At 42.6% G+C, this 21804-nt stretch overlaps 1 protein-coding gene across 2 annotated transcripts in view; it reads right to left on the bottom strand.

Moving 5' to 3' along the window:
* Positions 1–21804, bottom strand: part of LOC128697881 (FERM domain-containing protein 4A) — a 313848-nt gene that overhangs the window by 72722 nt on the left and 219322 nt on the right. For both annotated transcript variants that reach the window (XM_070090149.1, XM_070090150.1), the window contains one exon: positions 16063–16161. In XM_070090149.1, coding sequence (XP_069946250.1) covers positions 16063–16161 — 99 coding nt within the window. The remainder of the gene's footprint in view (positions 1–16062; positions 16162–21804) is intronic.

Here is a 21804-nt window from a genome sequence, read left to right as displayed (position 1 = left end):
TACTCGTCTCCCCATATACCCCCACTACTACTCGTCTCCCCATATACCCCCACTACTACTCGTCTCCCCATATACCCCCACTACTACTCGTCTCCCCATATACCCCCACTACTACTCGTCTCCCCATATACCCCCACTACTACTCGTCTCCCCATATACCCCCACTACTACTCGTCTCCCCATATAACCCCACTACTACTCGTCTCCCCATATACCCCCACTACTACTCGTCTCCCCATATACCCCCACTACTACTCGTCTCCCCATATACCCCCACTACTACTCGTCTCCCCATATACCCCCACTACTACTCGTCTCCCCATATACCCCCACTACTACTCGTCTCCCCATATACCCCCACTACTACTCGTCTCCCCATATACCCCCACTACTACTCGTCTCCCCATATACCCCCACTACTACTCGTCTCCCCATATACCCCCACTACTACTCGTCACCACGTATACCACCACTACCACTCGTCACCACGTATACCACCACTACCACTCGTCACCACGTATACCACCACTACCACTCGTCACCACGTATACCACCACTACCACTCGTCACCACGTATACCACCACTACCACTCGTCACCACGTATACCACCACTACCACTCGTCACCACGTATACCACCACTACCACTCGTCACCACGTATACCACCACTACCACTCGTCACCACGTATACCACCTCTACCACTCGTCACCACGTATACCACCACTACCACTCGTCACCACGTATACCACCACTACCACTCGTCACCACGTATACCACCACTACCACTCGTCACCACGTATACCACCACTACCACTCGTCACCACGTATACCACCACTACCACTCGTCACCACGTATACCACCTCTACCACTCGTCACCACGTATACCACCACTACCACTCGTCACCACGTATACCACCACTACCACTCGTCACCACGTATACCACCACCACTACAATTCTTCCTGGTGTGTACACCTACAGTAAAGCTTCACTATTCTCCCAACAATAATGCACTAAAGTTCTCTCAAGTGTTTTCCACAGACAGTGAACCTTCCCCAGGTAGAGTACATCCTAGGCATATAAAGCTGAACAGGTTTATGTCAGCGCTCACTAAGAAATAAAAACCGTTGATGAATTGAATAAACAAACAAATAAAGGTTGGTATGCGCTGAGTGGAGTCGAAGAAGCAGGTCCCAAGAGAAGCATCTCAGCGTGGGAACTTAACAGGTCTTCAGGGTCGAGCTTATACCTACTACCCTTCAACCTCTTACTTACACCATCGGCTCTACAAGACATTAACACAATCCATTTTTTACTGCTTATATATATATATATATATATATATATATATATATATATATATATATATATATATATATATATATATATATATATATATATATATATATATATATATATATATATGTCGTGCCGAATAGGCAGAACTTGCGATCTTGGCTTAAATAGCAACGCTCATCTTGCTATATAAGATAAGCGAAAATTTGTGTATGCAATAATTTCGCCAAACTCATTCTGAACCTAACGAAAAAAATATATTTCACTGTGTTTGTTTAGTATTAAATTACTGTAAACAAATCTAAAATATATTTAGTTGGGTTAGGCTAAAATAAATTGTTCTTGTTATAATAAGGTTAGGTAAGTTTTCTAAGATACTTTTGGTGCAAAATTATAAATTTTTACATCAACATTAATGAAAAAAATATATCTTTAAACGTATAAGAGAAAATTTCAGAAAGGACTTAATTTTAAACGAGTTCTTGCTAATTGACCAGTTTTACATATTCGGCACGACATTATATATATATATATATATATATATATATATATATTATATATATATATATATATATATATATATATATATATATATATAGCTGGAATGGGGACCCTCATCCTCAGAGAAGACAATAAACGTACCTCAGGGAAAACTCAAGGTTCTCCCCGGAACTGTTTGAATATTTTCTTCTCCTACCACTCCCTATATATTTTATATTCTATGTGAACATTTATTAATAAACAGAATACATTTACAGAAAAAAAACAAACATGAATACAATGGCACAATGTATCAAAGATCATGAATTTCCTCCAGCTCGTCCGAGGCTGGATGCGAGCCAAGTATGCAGCAAGCATTTCCCCTCTGGATGGCTACGCCATCCAGAGATACTATTCTTAAGTTAGTTCTAGACGACAGTAAAGCTGACACAAGGATTTTTCTGTTTTATTGTGCAGTTCTGTTGAAGATAATGTCAGACACCTATTTCATGTTGTGACTAAAAAGTTTAACAGAGTGTTTTATTTATCGTATCTAACAGATGTTTTTTGTGTTTAATAAACAGGAGGAAAGACACTATACTTATCTTAATATGATCAGCATGATAACTGAAGAAATGAATGTAATAGGTTTCAGTTTTCTGAATTCTACTTCGATGGTCCCTCTGATGATTACAACTTCCAGCAACGGAATTTCGCCTTTTTTTTTTTCTCATTCAACTTTAAATTTGTTTCTTTTTACAATTTTTTTTTTTAATCTGGTGTAAAATAAGCCAAGGTTGATCAAGTGTTCACTTCACATCGTGAATGTCATCAACATATTTATACCATTTTTACAGAGGGATCATCTTTCTCTTAAAATATTCTATAAAGACGTTGGTTATAACGGCATCCATTTTTGTCTGTAAAAATAATTGGTGAGGTAGAACACATACCAGCTGTTATCCTTGTACCTTGTTCCCTCTCTCCCCACCCCTACAGTAGGGGTAGGGGGGGACTGGGTAGGGGTCCTACCCAATCTTCCTCTCTCCAAACTACCTCCCCGAATCCCTTAGCAGTAAATCCATTGATTTATAACTAATCCTTTTAAGTGCTTCGAGGTTGTGATACAAACCAGGTCTCCTCCCTGGGACACAGTGTAAACATACCCAGGTCCCCACCAGGTTCCCCAGTCAAGTCATCTTTCAGTCATCTCCTGTAATTAAGTATCCCCGAAGGGAAACCTTCAAGTGATTGCCAGAATTTTTTGTTTATTTCTGCAACCTTCCATTGTTATTTTGATAATAACAGTAGGCCTCATCTAACATGCTTCAAATTTTCAACTCTGATGATGTCCAGAGGTTTTAGGATGAACTGGCACTTGCAGATAACCTAAGACAAAAGTTTTTGAACCCACTTCCAGCACTCTGGAGTGGAGCTAATAACTATTACCATCCAGATATTACTGGTGGTCAAGGTATTATACTATTACTACCCAGATATTACTGGTAGTCAGGTCATTACGACCATTACAGAAACATTACTGGAGGTCAGATTATTGCCAGCACTACAGAGGTGGTCAGGTCATTACCAAAACTATCCATCAACCACGGTGGCATGAGTCACACAGACCACGCTTCTCTCGTTATCTCCTTCCGTTACGCCAGCACACGCTACTTCCTGCTTACCATTCTCATATTTGTAACCGCAAATGTCTTAATTACCTTCCCCTCCTCCTCCACTCCTTCCTCTCTCTCTCTCTCTCTCTCTCTCTCTCTCTCTCTCTCTCTCTCTCTCCTCTCTGCCCTGCAGCTGCCAACACCTTGAATGAGCCCCATCCAGTGTGATGGAATATGACAGGGAAACTTACCATTTATTAACACTGTGTAGCATCACATAGAATAATGCACCAACTCAATGTTAACATATCCAATACCAGTAATTTGTGTCATTTCTCTCACTAACACACTATATAACTTCACTCCTGCACCTGCTGCTGTAATATACTGCTACAGACACTTGTCTTTTTCAAATTCATTAGAAAGCGTTAATTTCTAAACGCTTTATTATTGTCAACTAAATCTGAGTGAACTTAATTCAGCCTAAGGTTGTCCTGCTAGCCCGACGAACTTACATTACCGACATGCTGCTGGTAACACCGACATGTTGTTGGTAACACCCACACGTTGTTGGAAACATCCACACATTGGTGGTAACCCTCACATGTTGCTGGTAACCCTCACATGTTGCTGGTAACACCCACATGTTGTTGGAAACACCCACATGTTGTTGGTAACACCCACATGTTGTTGGTAACACCCACATGTTGTTGGTAATATCAACATGTTGGTAATCCCCACACATTGGTGGTAACCCTAGCAGGTTGTTGGTAACCTCACATGTTGCTGGTAACCCTCACACGTTGATGCTAACACCCACATGATGTTGGTAACATCCACACGTTGTTAGTAACACACACAGGGTGTTGGTAACATCCACACGGTGTTGGTAACACCCACACGGTGTTGGTAACATTCACACCGTGCTGGTAACACCCACACGGTGTTGGTAATACCCACGCGGTGTTGGTAACATCCACACGGTGTTGGTAACATCCTTACGGTGTTGGTAACACCCACACGGTGTTGGTAGCATATACACCGTACTGGTAACACCAACACGGTGTTGGTAACATTCACCCGATGCTAGTAACATTCACACGGTGCTGGTAACACCCACACGGTGTTGGTAACATTCACACGGTGTATATGTGTGTGTTTCAGGAACACACATGGTGCTCAGTATGTGTCTGTGTTTGAGGCACACACATGGTGCTCAGTGTCTGTGTTTCAGGCACACACATGGTGCTCAGTATGTGTCTGTGTTTCAGGCACATACATGGTGCTCAGTATGTGTCTGTGTTTCAGGCAAACACATGGTGCTCAGTATGTGTCTGTTTCAGGCACACCCATGGTGCTCAGTATGTGTCTGTGTTTCAGGCACACACATGGTGCTCAGTATATGTCTGTGTTTCAGGCACCCATGGTGCTCAGTATGTGTCTGTGTTTCAGGCACACACATGGTGCTCAGTACGTGTCTGTGTTTCAGGCACATACATGGTGCTCAGTGTGTGTCTGTGTTTCAGGCACATACATGGTGCTCAGTATGTGTCTGTGTTTCAGGCACATACATGGTGCTCAGTATGTGTCTGTGTTTCAGGCACACACATGGTGCTTAGTATGTGTCTGTGTTTCAGGCACCCATGGTGCTCAGTGTGTGTCTATGTTTCAGGCACACACATGGTGCTCAGTATGTGTCTGTTTCAGGCACCCATGGTGCTCAGTGTGTGTCTATGTTTCAGGCACACACATGGTGCTCAGTGTATGTCTGTGTTTCAGGCACATACACGGTGCTCAGTATGTGTCTGTGTTTCAGGCACATACATGGTGCTCAGTATGTGTCTGTGTTTCAGGCACACACATGGTGCTCAGCGTGTGTCTGTGCTTCAGGCACACACATGGTGCTCAATATGTGTCTGGGTTTCAGGCACATATATGGTGCTCAGTATGTGTCTGTGCTTCAGGCACATACATGGTGCTCAATATGTGTCTGTGTTTCAGGCACATACATGGTGCTCAGTATGTGTCTGTGTTTCAGGCACATACATGGTGCTCAATATGTGTCTGTGTTTCAGGCACATACATGGTGCTCAGTATGTGTCTGTGTTTCAGGCACATACATGGAGCTCAATATGTGTCTGTGTTTCAGGCACATACATGGTGCTCAGTATGTGTCTGTGTTTCAGGCACATACATGGTGCTCAGCATGTGCCTGTGTTTCAGGCACATACATGGTGCTCAAAATGTGTCTGTGTTTCAGGTACATACATGGTGCTCAGTATGTGTCTGTGTTTCAGGCACATACATGGTGCTCAATATGTATCTGTGTTTCAGGCACATACATGGTGCTCAATATGTGTCTGTGTTTCAGGCACATACATGGTGCTCAGTATGTGTCTGTGTTTCAGGCACATACATGGTGCTCAGTATGTGTCTGTGTTTCAGGCACATATATGGTGCTCAGTATGTGTCTGTGTTTCAGGCACATACATGGTGCTTAGTATATGTCTGTGTTTCAGGCACATACATGGTGCTCAGTATGTGTCTGTGTTTCAGGCACATACATGGTGCTCAATATGTGTCTGTGTTTCAGGCACATACATGGTGCTCAGTATGTGTCTGTGTTTCAGGCACATACATGGTGCTCAGCATGTGTCTGTGTTTCAGGCACATACATGGTGCTCAATATGTGTCTGTGTTTCAGGTACATACATGGTGCTCAGTATGTGTCTGTGTTTCAGGCACATACATGGTGCTCAGTATGTATCTGTGTTTCAGGCACATACATGGTGCTCAATATGTGTCTGTGTTTCAGGCACATACATGGTGCTCAGTATGTGTCTGTGTTTCAGGCACATACATGGTGCTCAGTATGTGTCTGTGTTTCAGGCACATACATGCTCAATATGTGTCTGTGTTTCAGGCACATACATGGTGCTCAATATGTGTCTGTGTTTCAGGCACATACATGGTGCTCAATATGTGTCTGTGTTTCAGGCACATACATGGTGCTCAGTATGTGTCTGTGTTTCAGGCACATATATGGTGATTAGTATATGTCTGTGTTTCAGGCACATACATGGTGCTCAGTATGTGTCTGTGTTTCAGGCACATACATGGTGCTCAATATGTGTCTGTGTTTCAGGCACATACATGGTGCTCAGTATGTGTCTGTGTTTCAGGCACATACATGGTGCTCAGTATGTGTCTGTGTTTCAGGCACATACATGGTGATTAGTATATGTCTGTGTTTCAGGCACATACATGGTGCTCAGTATGTGTCTGTGTTTCAGGCACATATATGGTGCTCAATATGTGTCTGTTTCAGGCACATACATGGTGCTCAGTATGTGTCTGTGTTTCAGGCACATACATGGAGCTCAGTATGTGTCTGTGTTTCAGGCACATACATGGTGCTCAGTATGTGTCTGTGTTTCAGGCACATACATGGTGCTCAGTATGTGTCTGTGTTTCAGGCACATACATGGTGCTCAGTATGTGTCTGTGTTTCAGGCACATACATGGTGGTCAGTATGTGTCTGTGTTTCAGGCACACACATGGTGCTCAATCTGTGTCTGTGTTCCAGGCACATACATGGTGCTCAATAAGTGTCTGTGTTTCAGGCACATACATGGTGCTCACTATGTGTCTGTGTTTCAGGCACATACATGGTGCTCAGTATGTGTCTGTGTTTCAAGCACATACATGGTGCTCAATATGTGTCTGTGTTTCAGGCACACACATGGTGCTCAATATGTGTCTGTGTTTCAGGCACATACATGGTGTTCAGTATGTGTCTGTGTTTCAGGCACATACATGGTGCTCAGTATGTGTCTGTGTTTCAGGCGCACACATGGTGCTCAGCGTGTGTCTGTGTTTCAGGCACATACATGGTGCTCAGTATGTGTCTGTGCTTCAGGCACATATATGGCACACACATGGTGCTCAGTATGTGTCTGTGTTTCAGGCACCCATGGTGCTCAGTGTGTGTCTGTGTTTCAGGCACATACATGGTGCTCAGTATGTGTCTGCGTTTCAGGCACATACATGGTGCTCAGTATGTGTCTGTGTTTCAGGCACCCATGGTGCTCAGTGTGTGTCTGTGTTTCAGGCACATACATGGTGCTCAGTATGTGTCTGTGTTTCAGGCACATACATGGTGCTCAGTATGTGTCTGTGTTTCAGGCACCCATGGTGCTCAGTATGTGTCTGTGTTTCAGGCACATACATGGTGCTCAGTATGTGTCTGTGTTTCAGGCACACACATGGTGCTCAATATGTGTCTGTGTTCCAGGCACATACATGGTGTTCAATATGTGTCTGTGTTTCAGGCACATACATGGTGCTCAGTATGTGTCTGTGTTTCAGGCACATACATGGTGCTCAGTGTCTGTGTTTCAGGCACATACATGGTGCTCAGTATGTGTCTGTGTTTCAGGCACATACATGGTGCTCAATATGTGTCTGTGTTTCAGGCACATACATGGTGCTCAGTATGTGTCTGTGTTTCAGGCACATACATGGTGCTCAGTATGTGTCTGTGTTTCAGGCACATACATGGTGATTAGTATATGTCTGTGTTTCAGGCACATACATGGTGCTCAGTATGTGTCTGTGTTTCAGGCACATATATGGTGCTCAATATGTGTCTGTTTCAGGCACATACATGGTGCTCAGTATGTGTCTGTGTTTCAGGCACATACATGGAGCTCAGTATGTGTCTGTGTTTCAGGCACATACATGGTGCTCAGTATGTGTCTGTGTTTCAGGCACATACATGGTGCTCAGTATGTGTCTGTGTTTCAGGCACATACATGGTGCTCAGTATGTGTCTGTGTTTCAGGCACATACATGGTGGTCAGTATGTGTCTGTGTTTCAGGCACACACATGGTGCTCAATCTGTGTCTGTGTTTCAGGCACATACATGGTGCTCAGTATGTGTCTGTGTTTCAGGCACATACATGGTGCTCAATAAGTGTCTGTGTTTCAGGCACATACATGGTGCTCACTATGTGTCTGTGTTTCAGGCACATACATGGTGCTCAGTATGTGTCTGTGTTTCAAGCACATACATGGTGCTCAATATGTGTCTGTGTTTCAGGCACACACATGGTGCTCAATATGTGTCTGTGTTTCAGGCACATACATGGTGTTCAGTATGTGTCTGTGTTTCAGGCACATACATGGTGCTCAGTATGTGTCTGTGTTTCAGGCGCACACATGGTGCTCAGCGTGTGTCTGTGTTTCAGGCACATACATGGTGCTCAGTATGTGTCTGTGCTTCAGGCACATATATGGCACACACATGGTGCTCAGTATGTGTCTGTGTTTCAGGCACCCATGGTGCTCAGTGTGTGTCTGTGTTTCAGGCACATACATGGTGCTCAGTATGTGTCTGCGTTTCAGGCACATACATGGTGCTCAGTATGTGTCTGTGCTTCAGGCACATATATAGCACACACATGGTGCTCAGTATGTGTCTGTGTTTCAGGCACCCATGGTGCTCAGTGTGTGTCTGTGTTTCAGGCACATACATGGTGCTCAGTATGTGTCTGTGTTTCAGGCACATACATGGTGCTCAGTATGTGTCTGTGTTTCAGGCACCCATGGTGCTCAGTATGTGTCTGTGTTTCAGGCACATACATGGTGCTCAGTATGTGTCTGTGTTTCAGGCACACACATGGTGCTCAATATGTGTCTGTGTTCCAGGCACATACATGGTGTTCAATATGTGTCTGTGTTTCAGGCACATACATGGTGCTCAGTATGTGTCTGTGTTTCAGGCACATACATGGTGCTCAGTGTCTGTGTTTCAGGCACATACATGGTGCTCAATATGTGTCTGTGTTTCAGGCACATACATGGTGCTCAGTATATGTCTGTGTTTCAGGCACATACATGGTACTCAGTATGTGTCTGTGTTTCGGGCACATACATGGTGCTCAATATGTGTCTGTGTTCCAGGCACATACATGGTGCTCAGTATGTGTCTGTGTTTCAGGCACATACATGGTGCTCAGTATGTGTCTGTGTTTCAGGCACATACATGGTGCTCAGTATGTGTCTGTGTTTCAGGCACATACATGGTGTTCAGTATGTGTCTGTGTTTCAGGCACATACATGGTGCTCAGTATGTGTCTGTGTTTCAGGCACATACATTGTGCTCAATATGTGTCTGTGTTACAGGCACATACATGGTGCTCAGTATGTGTCTGTTTCAGGTACACACATGGTGCTCAGTATGTGTCTGTGTTTCAGGTACACACATGGTGCTCAATATGTGTCTATGTTTCAGGTATATACATGGTGCTTAGTATGTGTCTGTGTTTCAGGTACATACATGGTGCTCAGTGTGTGTCTGCGTTTCAGGTCCACACATGGTGCTCAGTATGTTTCTGTGTTTCAGGTACATATATGGTGCTCAGTATGTGTCTGTGTTTCAGGCACACACATGGTGCTCAGTGTGTGTCTGTGTTTCAGGCGCACACATGGTGCTCAGTATGTGTCTGTGTTTCATGTACACACATGGTGCTCAGTATGTGTCTGTGTTTCAGGTACATACATGGTGCTCAGTATGTGTCTGTGTTTCAGGCACATACATGGTGCTCAGTATGTGTCTGTGTTTCAGGCACATACATGGTGCTCACTATGTGTCTGTGTTTCAGGCACATACACGGTGCTCAGTATGTGTCTGTGTTTCAGGCACATACATGGTGCTCAGTATGTGTCTGTATTTCAGGCACACACATGGTGCTCAGTATGTGTCTGTGTTTCAGGCACATACATGGTGCTCAGTATGTGTCTGTGTTTCAGGCGCACACATGGTGCTCAGTGTGTGTCTGTGTTTCAGGCACACACATGGTGCTCAGTATGTGTCTGTGTTTCAGGCACACACATGGTGCTCAGTATATGTCTGTGTTTCAGGCAAACACACATGGTGCTCAGCATGTGTCTGTGTTTCAGGCACATACATGGTGCTCAGTATGTGTCTGTGTTTCAGTCACATACATGGTGCTCAGTATGTGTCTGTGTTTCAGGCACACACATGGTGCTCAGTATGTGTCTGTGTTTCAGGCACATACATGGTGCTCAGTATGTGTCTGTGTTTCAGGCACATACATGGTGCTCAGTATATGTCTGTGTTTCAGGCACATACATGGTGCTCAGTGTGTGTCTGTGTTTCAGGCACACACATGGTGCTCAGTATGTGTCTGTGTTTCAGGCACACACATGGTGCTCAGTATGTGTCTGTGTTTCAGGCACATACATGGTGCTCAGTGTGTCTGTGTTTCAGGCGCACCCATGGTGCTCAGTGTGTGTCTGTGTCTCAGGTACACACAAGGTGCTCAGTATGTGTCTGTGTTTCAGGCACATACATGGTGCTCAGTATGTGTCTGTGTTTCAGGCACACACATGGTGCTCAGTATGTGTCTGTGTTTCAGGCACACACATGGTGCTCAGTATGTGTCTGTGTTTCAGGCACATACATGGTGCTCAGTATGTGTCTGTGTTTCAGGCACATACATGATGCTCAGTATGTGTCTGTGTTTCAGGCACATACATGGTGCTCAGTATGTGTCTGTGTTTCAGGCACATACATGGTGCTCAGTATGTGTCTGTGTTTCAGGCACATACATGGTGCTCAGTATGTGTCTGTGCTTCAGGCACATACATGGTGCTCAGTATGTGCCTGTGTTTCAGGCACACACATGGTGCTCAGTATGTCTGTGTTTCAGGCACACACATGGTGCTCAGTGTGTGTCTGTGTTTCAGGCACATACATGGTGCTCAGTATGTGTCTGTGTTTCAGGCACATACATGGTGCTCAGTGTGTGTCTGTGTTTAAGGCACACACATGGTGCTCAGTATGTGTCTGTGTTTCAGGCACATACATGGTGCTCAGTATGTGTCTGTGTTTCAGGCACACACATGGTGCTCAGTGTGTGTCTGTGTTTCAGGCACATTCATGGTGCTCAGTGTGTGTCTGTGTTTCAGGCACATACATGGTTCTCAGTATTTGTCTGTGTTTCAGGCACACACATGGTGCTCAGTGTGTCTGTGTTTCAGGCACATACATGGTGCTCAGTATGTGTCTGTGTTTCAGGCACACACATGGTGCTCAGTGTGTGTCTGTGTTTCAGGCACACACATGGTGCTCAGTATGTGTCTGTGTTTCAGACACATACATGGTGCTCAGCATGTGTCTGTGTTTCAGGCACACACATGGTGCTCAGTGTGTGTCTGTGTTTCAGGCACATATATGGTGCTCAGTATGTGTCTGTGTTTCAGGCACACACATGGTGCTCAGTGTGTGTCTGTGTTTCAGGCACATTCATGGTGCTCAATGTGTGTCTGTGTTTCAGGCACATACATGGTGCTCAGTATGTGTCTGTGTTTCAGGCACACACATGGTGCTCAGTGTGTGTCTGTGTTTCAGGCACATACATGGTGCTCAGTATGTGTCTGTGTTTCAGGCACATACATGGTTCTCAGTATTTTTCTGTGTTTCAGGCACACACATGGTGCTCAGTATGTGTCTGTGTTTCAGGCACACACATGGTGCTCAGTATGTGTCTGTGTTTCAGGCACATACATGGTGCTCAGTATGTGTCTGTGTTTCAGGCACATACATGGTGCTCAGTATGTGTCTGTGTTTCAGGCACACACATGGTGCTCAGTGTGTGTCTGTGTTTCAGGCACATTCATAGTGCTCAGTGTGTTTCTGTGTTTCAGGCACATACATGGTGCTCAGTATTTGTCTGTGTTTCAGGCACACACATGGTGCTCAGTGTGTGTCTGTGTTTCAGGCACATACATGGTGCTCAGTATGTGTCTGTGTTTCAGGCACACACATGGTGCTCAGTGTGTGTCTGTGTTTCAGGCACATACATGGTGCTCAGTATGTGTCTGTGTTTCAGGCACACACATGGTGCTCAGTGCGTGTCTGTGTTTCAGGCACATTCATGGTGCTCAGTGTGTGTCTGTGTTTCAGGCACATACATGGTGCTCAGTATGTGTCTGTGTTTCAGGCACACACATGATGCTCAGTGTGTGTCTGTGTTTCAGGCACACACATGGTGCTCAGTGTGTGTCTGTGTTTCAGGCACATACATGGTGCTCAGTATGTGTCTGTGTTTCAGGCACACACATGGTGCTCAGTGCGTGTCTGTGTTTCAGGCACATTCATGGTGCTCAGTGTGTGTCTGTGTTTCAGGCACATACATGGTGCTCAGTATGTGTCTGTGTTTCAGACACACACATGATGCTCAGTGTGTGTCTGTGTTTCAGGCACACACATGGTGCTCAGTATGTGTCTGTGTTTCAGGCACATACATGGTGCTCAGTATGTGTCTGTGTTTCAGGCACACACATGGTGCTCAGTGTGTGTCTGTGTTTCAGGCACACACATGGTGCTCAGTGTGTGTCTGTGTTTCAGGCACACACATGGTGCTCAGTGTGTGTCTGTGTTTCAGGCACACACATGGTGCTCAGTGTGTGTCTGTGTTTCAGGCACATACATGGTGCTCAGTATGTGTCTGTGTTTCAGGCACACACATGGTGCTCAGTGTGTGTCTGTGTTTCAGGCACACACATGGTGCTCAGTGTGTCTGTGTTTCAGGCACACACATGGTGCTCAGTGTGTGTCTGTGTTTCAGGCATATGCATGGTGCTCAATATCTTCGCCCAGGATGTTTTCTTTTTGAATGCAGGATGCAGAGTTGATGACTGTTACTGCTGGCCGCACGCAAACTGACGTACGAACCATAGCCCGGCTGGTCAGGTACTGACTTTAGGTGCCTGTCCAGGGGGTCTATTGGTAATTCCCCTTATGTATGCTGGGAGGCAGTTGAACAGTCTTGCGCCCCAGACACTTATTGTGTCGTTTCTCAGTGTACTCGTGGCGCCCCTGCTTTTCATTTGGGAGAATGTTGCATCTCCTGCCGAGTCTTTTGCTATTATAGGGAGTGATTTTCGTGTGCAAGTTGAGTACTAATCTCTCTAGGATTTTCCAAGTGTATATTATCATGTATCTCGCCTGCCTGCGTTCCAGGGAATACAAATCAAGGACTTCAACTGTTCCCAGTAATTTAGGTGCTTTATCGTACTTATGTGTGCCGTGAAAGTTCTTTGTACACTCTCCAAGTCAGCAATTTCGTCTGCCTTGAAGAGGGCCGTTAGTGTACAGCAGTATTCCATCAGCATGGGCTTGGCGTCCCTAGTTTTGAAGGTTCTCATTATCCATCCAATCATTTTTCTAGCAGATGCGTTATATAAAGTGTGCCAAATAGGTAAAACTTGCGATTTTGGCTTAAATGGCAACGCTATTCTTGCCGAATATAGCAAGCGAAAATTTGTGTATGCAATGATTTCGCAAAAATCATTCTGAACCTAACGAAAAAAATATATTTCATTGTGTTTGTTTATTTACAGTGTTGTAAACTTATCTAAAATATATTTAGTTGAATTAGGCTAATTTAAATTGCGCTTGTTATAATAATGTTAGGTAAGTTTTCAAAGGTTCTTTTGGTACAAAATTATTAATTTTTACATTAACATAAATGAAAAAAAAAATATCTGTAAACGTATAAGAGAAGATTTTAGAAAAGACTTAATTTTAAATGAGTTCTTGCTAATTGACCACTTTTATCCATTCGGAACGACATATATATATATATATATATATATATATATATATATATATATATATATATATATATATATATATATATATATATATATATATATATATATATATATATGTCGTGCCGAATAGGCAGAACTTGCGATCTTGGCTTAAATAGCAACGCTCATCTTGCCATATAGGACAAGTGAAAATTTGTGTATGCAATAATTTCGCCAAAATCATTCTGAACCCAACGAAAAAAATATATTTGATTGTGTTTGTTTAGTACTAAATTACTGTAAACGTATTTAAAGTATATTTAGTTGGGTTAGTCTAAAATAAATTTCTCTTGTTATAATAAGGTTAGGTAAGTTTTCTAAGATTCTTTTGGTGCAAAATTAAAAGTTTTTACATGAACATAATTAAAAAAATATGCCTTTAAACGTATAAGAGAAAATTTTAGAAAAGACTTAATTTTAAATGAGTTGTTGCTAATTGACCAGTTTTACATATTAGGCACGACATTATATATATATATATATATATATATATATATATATATATATATATATATATATATATATATATATATATATATATATATATATATATATACATATATAGATAGATAGGGTGTGTGAACCTCTCACCCCATCCAGTGTATTTCTCTCAGCAAATATGAGCTTAGAGTTTAATTATTATTTTAGTAGTTAAGGTATTCTTGTTTAGTGGTGAAAGTTACGTGCAGCCATAATGATCCTAGTGTAGTCCATATACTCTAAGCCCCATAATAAAACCACGTCAACCCACAATACTAACACCAACACGTTGATGCTCACAAACGCTGCCAAAGAGACATTCGTCACAGACTGATGTGAATTACACACTGCGGTAATACATCATACACAGAACTAGGTTCTGGAAAAAATAAATGCTTGTGCTTTTTATATTAAACATGTAAAAAAATACACGTTTAATGATCAGCACCTGGGATGTGAATCTCTGGTGACGAGATACAAGGTGGTGCATGAGACGAGACTCAGACGTGGCTGAGGAACATACATGTAGTGAATTCATAAAAACCACCAGAGACGGTGTCAACTGATAAAGTTCATCACACTGTATCAATTTATAGAGACGACCAGAGACTATCAATCCGCTGATCAAGTCCCAGATGGACGAAACGTCTCAATAAAATGCATCAACTTCATATTGCAACTTATTCAATACACAAATTGTAAAACGGGACCTTACTGGGAATCACAGCCAGGTCAAGACTGTCTCTGCTTCCTCGCCGGAGTTTTTTTTTTTATATATTTTATTGAGAGCACATCTTATACAGACAAAATACATATATAAAGTATAACACTGTGGTGAACAACAAGTATATACATAAATTACCACACACGCACACGTTGTTGGACACAGGAGAAGCAACCCGTCACAGACAAAAACAAAAAAGAAAGACCATCAAGCACACTATACATCACTCAAAAAAAAAAAAAACTTTCTTGGGAGTAAGTCTTACAGAAGTATCTGTATCCGCCTGAGGTACACACGCCGGAGTTCATAGGTTCGAGTGTAGTGCCTCTCACAAATATATATTAGACGGGACTTTAAGTTTACACTTAATTAAGCCTGGTGGGAAATGTAAGAATGCTAGGCACGCGCTAACTACACGATAAAGAGCAAGTAGAAAGAAGCAATGCTGAGGGTTGGTAGTGAAGTGTTCAGGGAGAGGATGGTACACTCTGAAGACCATGAACAAAAATAGAATAATAAAAATTACAGTAACGTAGCTGGAACAATTCGCAATGAACCCTGAAACCACACATTTCGAACGACATTGGACGACGACCGAAACGTAGTTCATTTTTTCATTGCCAGTGTGGAGGTTTACTGTGAATAAACTAGCGTTTCAAGTCAGCTGATGAAGGTGACGTGGAAGTAGAGGGTAGTAAGAGGATACAAGCATGAACATATATGACCAATACACTGTCTTAGCAGTGGTGTACAAGATGAGATGATACTGAGTGTACTCACTTGACTAGGAAGTACAGGGTGAGGGGAGCGCCGTTGAGAGTCCTGACAGCGTCGTGGTCCACGACCCGCCGGTCGTGCGACAACCACTGGTAGTGACCCCTGAAACATACACACACACAGTTTCAAGAGCAGGTAATGATCAGGACCTGGGGGTCAGGAATCAATAAATGTAATGGGGATCAGGTATAATTTATTGTCAAAACATGAAAACAAAAATTGGTGGGTTATCAATCTTTAGTTTGTTTAATGGTACACTGAATGGTGTCGTACAGTGATCTAAGTACATCGTTCATCTGTTTGTTATCATCGGTGAAGGCTCCAGTTGTCTTCAGCAAAGGATCAGTATTAAGAGAGCTCTTTCTGCTCGGGATTTTTCAAAAGAGAAATTTTTCCATGACGGCTTTTTACCATCTTGTGCCCTGTTATTCCAGCAGAGCCTCTCAGAGGGTGAACCTGGAATTGCTGGCAGTCCAGTGTTTTTTTGAAGATTTATTATTCTTTGCGGTCCCTGATACATGACCTCCACTGGACACTGATATATGATCCTCAGTAGTCCCTTATATATAATCCCCAGTACTCCTTGATACATGATCCTCAATAGTCCCTGAAACATGATCCCCGGTACTCCCTGATACATGATCCCCAGTAGTCCCTGATACATGATCCCCAGTAGTCCCTGATACATGATCCACTGCAGTCCCTGATACATGATCCCCAGTAGGGTCTCTGATACATGATCCCCAGTAGTCCCTGATATAGGATCCCCAGTAGTCCCTGATACATGATCCCTAGTAGTCCCTGATACAGGATCCCCAGTAGTACCTGATACATGATCCTCAGTAGTCCCTGATACATGATCCCCAGTACTCCCTAATACATGATCCCCAGTAGTCCCTGATATATGATCCTCAATGGTCCCTGATACATGATCCCCAGTAGTCCCTGATATAAGATCCTTAGAAGTCCCTGATGCATGATCCCCAGTAGTCCCTGATACATGATTCCAGGTAGTGCCTGATACATGATCCCCAGTATTCCCTGATATAGGATCTCCAGTAGTGACTGATACATGATCCCCAGTAGTCCCTGATAAATGATCCCCAGTAGTCCCTGATAAATGGTCCCCAGTAGTCCCTGATATGGGATCCTTAGTAGTCACTGATACATGATCCCCAGTAGTCCCTGATACATGATCCCCAGTAGTCCCTGATACATGATCCCCAGCAGTACCTGATAAATGATCCTCAGTAGTCCCTGATACATGATCCCCAGTAGTCCCTTATACATGATCCCCAGTAGTCCCTGATATATGATCCTCAATAGTCCCTGATACATGATCCCCAGTAGTCCCTGATATAAGATCCTTAGAAGTCCCTGATGCATGATCCCCAGTAGTCCCTGATACATGATCCCAGTTAGTGCCTGATACATGATCCCCAGTAGTCCCTGATATAGGATCCCCAGTAGTGACTGATACATGATCCCCAGTTGTCCCTGATAAATGATCCCCAGTAGTCCCTGATAAATGGTCCCCAGTAGTCCCTGATATGGGATCCTTAGTAGTCACTGATACATGATCCCCAGTAGTCCCTGATACATGATCCCCAGTAGTCCTTGATAAATGATCCCCAGTAGTCCCTGATATATGATCCTCAGTAGTCCCTGATACATGATCCCCAGTAGTCCCTGATACGTGATCCCCAGTAGTCCCTGATATAGGACCCCCAGTAGTCCCTGATACATGATCCCCAGTAATCCCTGATATAGGATCCTTAGTAGTCCCTGATACATGATCTCCAGTAGTCGCTGATACATGATCCTCAGTAGTCCGTGATACATGATCCCCAGTAGTCCCTAATACATGATCCCCAGTAGTCCCTGATATAGGATCCTTAGTAGTCCCTGATACATGATCCCCAGTAATCCCTGATACATGATCCCAAGTAGTGCCTGATACACGATCCCCAGTAGTCCCTGATATAGGATCCCCAGTAATGCCTTATACATGATCCCCAGTAGTCCCTGATACATGATCCCCAGTAATCCATGATACATGATTCCAAGTAGTGCCTGATACATGATACCCAGTAGTCCCTGATACAGATCCCCAGTAGTCCCTGATACATGATCCCCAGTAATCCATGATACATGATCCCAAGTAGTGCCTGATACATGATCCCCAGTAGTCCCTGATACATGATCCCCAGTAGTCCCTGATACATGATCCCCAGTAGTCCCTGATACATGATCCCCATCTACAGCGATACAGTTCATGCAGTTTATAAAACCCACTTAGATCTACGTGCCTTTACTTCTAAACATTTAGTAAGATTTGATGTGACAGTGTCTAGCTGATTTCCTAACTTTCTAGTACCAAGTACAGTGTTATTCTTAATTATCTTTTCACTGATATCACTCATATTAAGAACTTTGGTAGATTTAGGACACCCATGACTAATTCTGAGGCTCTGTTTTGCATTAGCTCCAAAGACAGGGGAGAATTTTCCTTATGTAAAATTAACACTGGCGCAGCATAATCGTTTAAGGATCTATAAAACCCCATGTAAATAAATCATTTTACATTGTTATGTTAGGATAAATCTTCATAACTTGTTATACATGTGCTATTGCAACCACTGTAGATATTTAAAATATTTAATTTTTTGACATGGCCATCAGTGTCAAGTGTAAACCTGTGTTGTATGCAGATGACAGTGCTCTGCTAGTCTCAGGTCAAGTCCCACAAGGTAAAGCTAATCATCTGTTATAGTTATCTGGATTAGTTCTGCAGTAGAAGGTTAGTAGACAACCAACTATTGGTACACCTAGGTAACGCTGAATCCAAAATGTTTGGTACGAAAAGTAAATTGAAAAGGGTAAATACTTTTTATGTACATTGTGACAGAACCCATCACTTTGGTACCATCAGTGAAATATCTGGGAATTCCCAGTGACTCATCCATGCCAGAACAGTGGACAATGTAGGCACAGTGTCTACCTACTGAAGCTCACAGGATCCTGTGTCTAGCTTTAATACAATATCATGTAGATTTTTCTTGTTCTACATGGTACTCTACTCTAACAAGAAAAAAAGGAAAAATAGTTCCAAATCACCCAAAACAAAATGGTGAGATCCATCCTGGTCCCGAGTTCAAGAGAACACAGTACGCCAGAATGAACTACAACAATTGGAAGTGCTGAATGTTACTGACCGGGTAAAGCAATTGAAACTCGATCATGTTTTTAAATTACTCACAAGCAGGGTCCGGAACGTCTTGCTGCAAATTTTGCCAACGTTAGGAACCAAACTAGTTTATCTGCTCAAGGAGCCCGGCCTTGGCCCAGGTTCATCTTGTGCCTACCTGGGCAACCAGGCTGTTGCTACTGGCGACCCGCTAGCCCATATATTAGGGAAAGCGATCGAAAAAATGGTTTCGAAAACGTACAAGCTGATAGATAAGACACTTGTGCAACATTTGAGAATCTTTATTCTGGAAACATTTCGCCAGATAGTGGCGGAGTGAACCTACAGTAGCCAGTCAAACCTGAAACACCTTTTATTATACATTATTACAATCAAAACTAAGCGCTAAACCACCAGGGTCATACAGCCCTGACTGCCTGAACACGTCAAGATCAGTCTCAACATGAACCAGTTCATGAAGACAGCTAAAAGCTTCCTAAAGAATGAAGCTACAGAGAGGGGGAATTTAAATTCTTATATAGTTAACATTCGTGTGTCTATTATACAATTAACTTCTCAGTTTACTTTATATCTCTTACTGTAACTGATTTAATAAAGTTGACTTATTTGGTCGATTATATTTCAAGTGACTTCCACTGTACCTAACAGCTAGGCTGCTAATAAAAATATATTACAAGGACCCCTGTGTCAGGGGCCCGATACTGTTCAACTGCCTCCCAGCATACATAAGGGGGATTACCAACAGACCCCTGGCAGTCTTCAAGCTGGCACTGGACAAGCACCTCAAGTCAGTTCCTGATCAGCCGGGCTGTGGCTCGTACGTTGGTTTGCGTGCAGCCAGCAGCAACAGCCTGGTTGATCAGGCTCTGATCCACCAGGAGGCCTGGTCACAGACCGGGCCGCGGGGGCGTTGACCCCCGGAACTCTCTCCAGGTAAACTGAAGCGTTTCAATTATTGTAGGTAATTTACGCATAGGTTACTATACAAGGAACTGGAAGTAAGTTATTCAGGTATAGGTACACATAAATACAGTTACATAAATTATCATACATAGCAGCATATTTGTAGATTACCTATAACCCAAAAAAGTCACACAAAGTGACTTATTTCCAACAGGGTCTTGTACACATCCAAAACTTCTTTTATTGTTCCTAAATGTAACTGTACATAAAAAAACTTTCCTGTCTTATTTACCATTAAACTCAAATTCAAAAATTTATTTTTTGCTTAGTATACAATGTGTGGTTTACAAGTAATAAAATATTGTTAAGCACAAACAAAACCACTAACATACATGAGCAAACAAATATTTACATACGGGTGCATTAATATAACATATATAATCAATATAGGTAAACAAAGGTGACAAGTGAGGATTAACTAACCAAGGATAAAGTTATTATTTATTATTACAAATACCTTGTATTGGTAGTGGGGAAAGGAAAAGAGGTGTAACGCACCTTAATAGTGTGCCAGTCAAGTAAAAGAAAACGAATAACATATTTATAAGAGAAAATGGAACTTCTATCGGGGAAACTCTTGTATTTCTCTCTAATGTCCACATTGCGTAAGCATATTTAGGAGTAAGTACACACAAATAATCATACATGGTAACATATGTGTAGATTCCCTAGGATAACCCAAAAAAAATCAGATAGTGACTTATTTCCAGTAGGGTTCTTGTGTCACTGCTAGTTTTTTTTAAGGAAATGCTGCAAAGACTTTTAATTTCACGATAAACATTATGTTTGGATGCACAGTGAAATACAACCGTGCAAGTTGCACGAATAATTCAGTAGTTCATCAATAAAGCAGACTGATAACAAATATGCCAGTGTAAGCAACAGCAGATATCCTCATCTAAGTCAGTGGGATAACTGATATTTAAATGAGCTTAAACAGTTATTGCCTGAGTATGTATAGCAGAGTCTGCTTGCTGGGTCTTCGAATTGTATCGCCTCTGTAATATTTAATTTCGAGGGTTTTTCTATTCCCGGAGCCTGGCACTGGGCCAGGCTTATCTGGTGTTTGGCTGGTCAACCAGGCTGTTGCTGCCGCTGCCGGCCCGCTGGCCTACATATCCAAATTTTTTTTATTAAAGAACAACAATCTAAGCAACCCTAACCTAAAAATATGCTTTACTGGAAGTATGCTACATTAAATGTACATAATAACCACTGTGAAATATAAAGAATGAAATACATATATTTACAGACCTTTAAGATCCACAAGTGCTCAGAATATTGTATAAATTTATACTACTGTCTGTAACACCATTTATACTTCTGCTAAACAACAGTTATCTTAAAGGTCTGGTTATGGAGCACTGCATAGTCATACTATATACAATATTATACTTGTCACTGGTTACTGAGCACCGTCATACTATGTTCTATATCACTGGTGTTCAGAGGTTTCTTTCCCTGGCCTGGGACAATGTTTTCTTACTCATTGCCTGTTCAACCAGGCTGTTACTATGAATTAAAAAAGACACTTAAGGAAATTTTTGTCGCCCTCGAGGAGTTTTTATCAATAC

The sequence above is a fragment of the Cherax quadricarinatus genome, chromosome 31, assembly GCF_038502225.1.
Source record: "Cherax quadricarinatus isolate ZL_2023a chromosome 31, ASM3850222v1, whole genome shotgun sequence".
Lineage (NCBI taxonomy): Eukaryota > Metazoa > Arthropoda > Malacostraca > Decapoda > Parastacidae > Cherax > Cherax quadricarinatus.
The sequence above is the reverse complement of the archived record's forward strand: the minus strand, read 5'-3'. Positions and strand labels throughout refer to the sequence as shown.